The 6,485-nt window shown below is 40.0% G+C and overlaps 1 protein-coding gene across 1 annotated transcript; it reads right to left on the bottom strand.

Moving 5' to 3' along the window:
• Positions 1–2,783: 2,783 nt before the first annotated feature.
• Positions 2,784–4,664, bottom strand: LOC127657620 (zinc finger BED domain-containing protein 5-like). The gene has a single exon (XM_052146495.1). It carries the CDS (start codon positions 4,662–4,664, stop codon positions 2,784–2,786), a length of 1,881 nt encoding a protein of 626 aa, XP_052002455.1.
• Positions 4,665–6,485: the final 1,821 nt, after the last annotated feature.

The raw sequence follows: 6,485 nt of genomic DNA, 5'->3' as shown, positions 1-6,485 counted from the left end.
TTGGATAAGATAGAGAACTGGGTTCCAGGGTTCAAAAACTGTGCAATCAAATGTAAATAGGTATTGTAAATAAGTTTCCTGTGGAAACAAAATCCTGTGGATACTGCACTCCTAGGCAGGGGTAGGCTGAATAAGCAGGTCCTACATATACCGCACTCCTAGGTATGGGTGGGCTGAATGGGCAGGTGTGTTTTGAAATTCTGCAGATACTGCTAGATGCAGTGACCCCAGTTGTGATAAGGAGCCCGCATTGGAAGGTGGCCTTTGAACTGGCTGAGAAACAATGAGCCCACAATTGATGGTTGGCAGACACGCAAGAGTCCTGGCTGCCAAGGGGAGCATTGTGATAATGAAGATATTTGATATTTAAAAGCCCGGACTGAATAGTGTAAAATTTGTTGAAAAATATTTATGTATATATTAGAGCTGTCGATTTAATGCATTCATTTGGTTTGATTAATTATGGAAAAAATAATGTGTTAAAATAATTAACGCGTCCCCGCCCCGCCCCACACCTGTACATCATCTTACATTGCATGCAGCTGCTTTGTGCCAAGCATGATGCAAGGTGACGACCAAGTGCTGCTTGACCCTCTGAAGGGAAATTTTTAATTCAGAACGCATCCAGACGGAACCACTGATAAGACCAAGGTCTTTTGCACTATCTGCAATAAGGAATTTGCATACCATCGAAGCAATTCTAGCCTGACATACAAACTGAAATGAAAGCATGTTTTAGCGAGCTCTTCAGTTAGTACAATCCCAGCTGCTACAGTAAACACGCTCCACCAAACCACACTGACGAGGGCAGGCAGCACAGAATTAGTAAGTCTACATCAGGAAACACTAATGCAAGCTATAGCTAAATGAATTTCTGTAGACTGCAGGCCTGTAGATATGGTGGAAGACAAGGGGTTGATGGAAGCATTTGGAATTGTGTCCTCTGATACAAGCTACAAACCACCATCAAGAAGAACGGTAGTTTTTAAAATAAATTAGCTGTATGACACTGAAAAAAGATCAAAAGAGGACATATTGGCTCAAGCTAAATATGTTGCCCTGACCAGAGATCATTGGACCTCAGTCAGTAATCACAACTATCTAGGTGTTACTACACACTTCATCGACCGTGACTGGAAACTTCAGTCCTTTTGCGTTAACTTTAATGAAAACAGTCACAAGGCAATATTCTGATGCATGTGCCGAACAGTTCTTAACAGTGGCTGAGGAGTGGGTCATTCTAGATAAGGTGACCCCCATCGGAACAGACAGTGCTTGAAACATGGTTGCTGCAGCGAGAAAACTTCCATTTGATCACATGCCCTGTGTTGCACATATATTGCAGAGGACCATCACTGTTTGTCTCTCTGACAGTGGGTTTGTTGATGCATTGACAAAGTGTTGCAAAATTGTAGGACATTTTTAAGCACAGTCCTGCGAATACAGAGGAACTACATCAGCAGCAAACAGCACTTGGACAACAGAGAGAGCAATTGATACAGGATGTTTCAACAAAGTGGAACTCATCGCTCGCAATGATCACCCATCTCTTATGGAACCAAGAGGCTGTTAAGGCTACTTTAATCCAGCAGAAACACAAGTTAGTCATGCTGACCGCAGCTGAGTGGGACAAACTGCACAAGCTGCAGGTCCTTCTTGAACCATGCAGGTAAGCCCGCAACACACACACACCCCCCTCATTAGTATCATGTTTCATTGTTTTTTATTCAACTTTATTTGTAGTGTTACACAATATACTTTTGCTTTTAAAGTAGCTTCACAGATAATTATGCCTTAATGTCTTTAAGCTCTTGAGTCTTTAAACACTCAACACAATGTTTAAAAACTCTACAAAATATACATTGTGAATCACTTTTTATAAGTTGATGCTAAATAAATAAGCTTGCCATGCCTACATTAAATGTAAATTAAACTGTGTCAGTTTAATGTGAGAGAACTTTATTGTTCATATTTAATTTGTCTTCCACTGCAGGTATGTGACTGAACTCCTTGGGGCTGAGGCTTATGTCTCATGCTCTGTGGTTCTGCTTGCACTCTGCCATCTCTACCATATAATTAAGGTCTCTGATGAGGATCCAGCCTATGTGGTGAGATTCAAGACTGCCTTCAAGAAAGACCTTGCTGAACAACAAGCTGACATGAGCAATGAATGGCTGAAGCTTGTTTCAGCTCTTGACCCATGTTTTAAGGACTTAAAGTGCCTACCAAGAGGAGAGAGAGAAAAGGTGTGGTCCAGCCTCGAGAAGATACTAGAAGAAGCAGGACACAGCACAGACACTCCACAACCCTGTGAAGAACATGATCCAGCAAAGAGCAGAATCATCCTGCTGGGTTCAGATTCAGAAACAGAGGAAAATGGGCTTTGCAATGCTCTACATCAGTGGTTCTCAAACTTTTTAGCCAGCGACCCCTAAACTAACATCGACGAGAACTCGCAACCCACTACCTACCACAGCATACACAAACAATAAACAAACAAAAAAAGTGGTTTTAAATCCACATCCACTTCCTATGGAAGCTTGTTTCCACCACAGAATAAAAAATAAAAAAGGTATCATGCAATTCTGACTTTATAACTGGCACTGCAAGTTTATATTTCACAATTAGGCCTATGAGAAAACAAGTCAGAATAGCGAGATGTAAACTCACAATTTTTAGATAAAAAAAAATCGCAATTATCTTTTCAAATGTTTTCTTATGTGGCGGAAACAAGCTTCCATAACTTCAACTATATTTACTGTATATAAATTTAGGCTTACCTTTCAGTGGGATGGGTGCACTTGTTTTTCGGTGCACAAAAGCTTAATCTGTGGCCTGATGTTGGATACGGCTACTCGCAGATCATCCTCAACATCAAGACGTGATCTGTATTTATTTTTCATGTATGTAACAGCGGAAAAAGTCTGCTCGCACAAATACGTAGATCCAAACGGAAGCAGTACATCCACTGCCACACCGGATAACTCTCTGTATTCTTCTGCTACTGCGATCCAAAATTCAGGCAGTGTGGAACTGGAAAATAAAGTTTTTAATGTTCGATCACTGGACAGCTCCAGCAAAGCATCTTCCAGTTTTGTGGGGAGATTAGTCCTAGTTTCAGTGAATGGTTGCCGTATCCATTCATACAGTTCTGGTTGCATCTCTTTTGGAAAATACTTCTGGAATTGTTCCAAAAGGCAGTGGAGATGACCAGTGATGTGTGTTTTCAGGCTGCCGAGACTCAGTCCATTCTCCTCCAGATGTTCATCCAGCTCAGGAAACATCTCCACATTACCTTGTTCAACTCGCTCAGCCCATCTTTCCAGCTTTTTCACAAATGCATCAATTTTCTCATTCATTGTCAAGATGTTTGTGTTTGGACCTTGTAATGAAAGATTAAGCATGTTAAGCCTTTCGAATATACAGGCCAAATAAGCAAGTTTTGATAACCAATCTGGATCTGTCAGGTGGTGCGCGAATTCAGATTTAGATTCTTTCAACAACGAGTGCACTTCCTCACGCAGTTCGTAAAGCCGGCCGAGTGCCTTCCCGCAAGATAACCACCGGACTTCGGTATGAAACAGCAGCGCTTCGTGCTGCGAGCCCATCTCATTGCAAAGGGTGGCTAGCAGTCTACTGGTTACTGGACGTGATTTTATGTGATTTACAATTTTGATTGCACTTTTGAGAACACTGTTAAGCTCACTGTCAAGTGCTTTGCTAGCAAGAGACTCACGGTGAATGATGCAGTGCGTAAACTTAACATGAGGAGCCACTTCTAAAACCTTTGCCTTGAGTCCCTTGTTTTTACCTACCATTGCACCTGCACCATCAGTACATATGCCAACACAGTTATCCCATGAAAGTCGCATCTCTTTTAGTCTGGTGTCCAGCTTGTTGAAAATGTCACTGCCGGTACAAGTCCCCTCCAGCTCTGAGCAGAAGAGCATTTCCTCGTGCAGTTTTCCATCAAATGTGTATCTGATGAATGCCAGCAACTGAGCAGAATTAGACACATCTGTAGATTCGTCGAGCTGTAACGCATATTTCTTTCCATTTATCCTATTAATCAATTGACTCTTAATGTCTTTTGAAATATCATGAATATGGCGAGCTATCATGTCATTCGACAATGGGACAGTCATAAGCTCACTTGAAATTTTCTCGCCATGCATGGCCCGACACATAGCCACAGCTGCGGGCTTTATCAAGGTTTCCCCAATCGAGTGTGGCTTTTTGGACTGTGCTATCAGGTATGCCACCTCATAAGATGCCTTCAGAGCATTAGCAGTAATTTGGGTTTGTTGTGCGAGTGTGCGTTTTTGAATCTGTAATTCCTTCTCTTTTCTGCGAAAAAAGTCTATAGGTTTTTCAACACAAGCAGGGTGTCTTGTCTCCAAATGTCTCTGCATTTTTTCTGGCTTCATACTTTCATGGGCAAGCACTTCTGAACAGATTACACACTGAGGATGGTCCACGTCGTTGACAGTAGAGCAAGTGAATCCATACTTTATGAATTCCTCTTGATATTTCCGACGTTTCCTACATTGGTCAGAAGGGGTCTTGCTCTTGTGTTTAGTAGATGTACACGGTTCAGATGATTCAGGCAGACTGTCCACTATTTCCTCAACATTTTTAACCTTGCGAATTACAAATGTATCCATTCTTGCAGTTGCAGTTTCCACGTGCAGTTGCGTGCTGTATTGATAACTAGCGATCAGTCGCCGCACGGTGACGTCATATCTTAGAGTCACGAAATATTATTTAAAAAAAAATTTAAACCTTCTAATCACTTCTGTCTTTAGAAATCAGAAAATATTTAGTTGTAATCTTAATTTTTCAGTATTGAAAAATATTTATTGTAATCAGAAAATACATACATTTTTCAAACCAACTCGCGACCCCTTGAAATCATTCCGCGACCCCCAGTTTGAGAACCACTGCTCTACATCACTATAAAGCTTAGCCCAGTATTGTGATGGATAAGTGTTCTCTACAGTGGTGGTCAATTCATGCAGGGGCCCATGTTAAACTGTCTTTCTTAGCTTGCATATATCTGGCCACCCCTGCAACCTCTGTACCATGTGAAAGACTGTTTTCACTGGCAGGCAACATTGTCCAAAAGAAGAGGGCTTTAAACTTTAAACTAGAAAATGTAAACAAGTTAGTTTGTCTTAGCAACTGGTTGAACAAGACGAATTGATGTCAGTTTAGCTGTGTTTCTGTTATGGCCATTCTAGCCAAAGTGATAGGCTTATGTTCAATTAAAAAAAAATGTATGGACACATTGTAGCCTAAAAGTGACTAACATAGCCTAAGTGATAGGCTTATTTTCGATAAAAATAAATGTTATGGCCCCGTTGTAGCCTAATAGTTTATGTAATAAATTATATGTGGAATTAAATTAAATGTATTTCTTTCTAAAGCTACTTTTTGTTATGTCTATTCAATGTTTTTCTCATCTACCACAATAATGACTTAAACATTTTTGGGGGGTAAAATCTTTTGGGGGTAATTTCTCTGCCAAAATTGATGTGCGATTAATCGCGATTAATTAATCGGCGCATCGTGTAATTAATTAGATAAAAAAAAATTGCGACTGACAGCCCTTGTGTGTGTGTGTGTGTGTGTGCATGTTTTTGTGATTTACGAGGACAATTTTGTAAGTTACAAATTAGTAATTACAAGGGTATTATGCTATAAATGTGATTTATGAGGACATTTCTAGTGTCCCCATAATTAAAATTGCTTAAAAATCATACTAAACAATGTTTTATTGAAAATGTAAAAATGCAGAAGGTTTTCTGTGAGGGTTAGGTTTAGGGGTTGTGTTAGGTTTAGAGGATAGAATCTATAGTTTGTACAGTATAAAAGTCATTATGTCTATGGAAAGTCCTCATAATGATAGGTAGACCAACATGTGTGTGTGTGTGTGTGTGTGTGTGTGTGTGTGTATATATATGTATATATATATATATATATCAAATTAATTGCAATTGAGGTGACTAATGTGTTCATGTTGACTGTGTTGTGCTTATGCTGGCTCCAATGTGTTATGCTGTATGTGTGTGAAATTAGCCTGTGGGTGTGTGGTTGAGTGTGCTGATATATGTCCATGTAATTGTTTTTCTCATGAGAACTGTGTTGTAAAGAAACAGGTATATTAGACCTAGTATTTGATAGTTATAAAATGAATGATGAAAAAGTGTGAAAGAAGTTAGAAAAATCATTCTAAGGACTAAAAACATTCAGAGATATTGGTTTTGTCGACTATTTGGACACCACCCAAATTGTAGTCGGTGTAATCCAGATAAATGAAATACAATTGGTGATACAGAAAATGAAGTAAGAAAAAATGCCTGTCTTTCTCTCTCTCTCTATTCCTCTCTTGTTCAGCGAGACTGAAGATTGCGAGGCTGGCTGTGTGCTGTGTAGACCTGTAGCTAAGCAGACAAAGGGAGCGAGAAGGGAGGGGTTGTGAGCAG

The sequence above is a fragment of the Xyrauchen texanus genome, chromosome 17 (assembly GCF_025860055.1).
Source record: "Xyrauchen texanus isolate HMW12.3.18 chromosome 17, RBS_HiC_50CHRs, whole genome shotgun sequence".
NCBI lineage: Eukaryota > Metazoa > Chordata > Actinopteri > Cypriniformes > Catostomidae > Xyrauchen > Xyrauchen texanus.
This window is presented reverse-complemented; position numbering and strand designations above follow the sequence as displayed.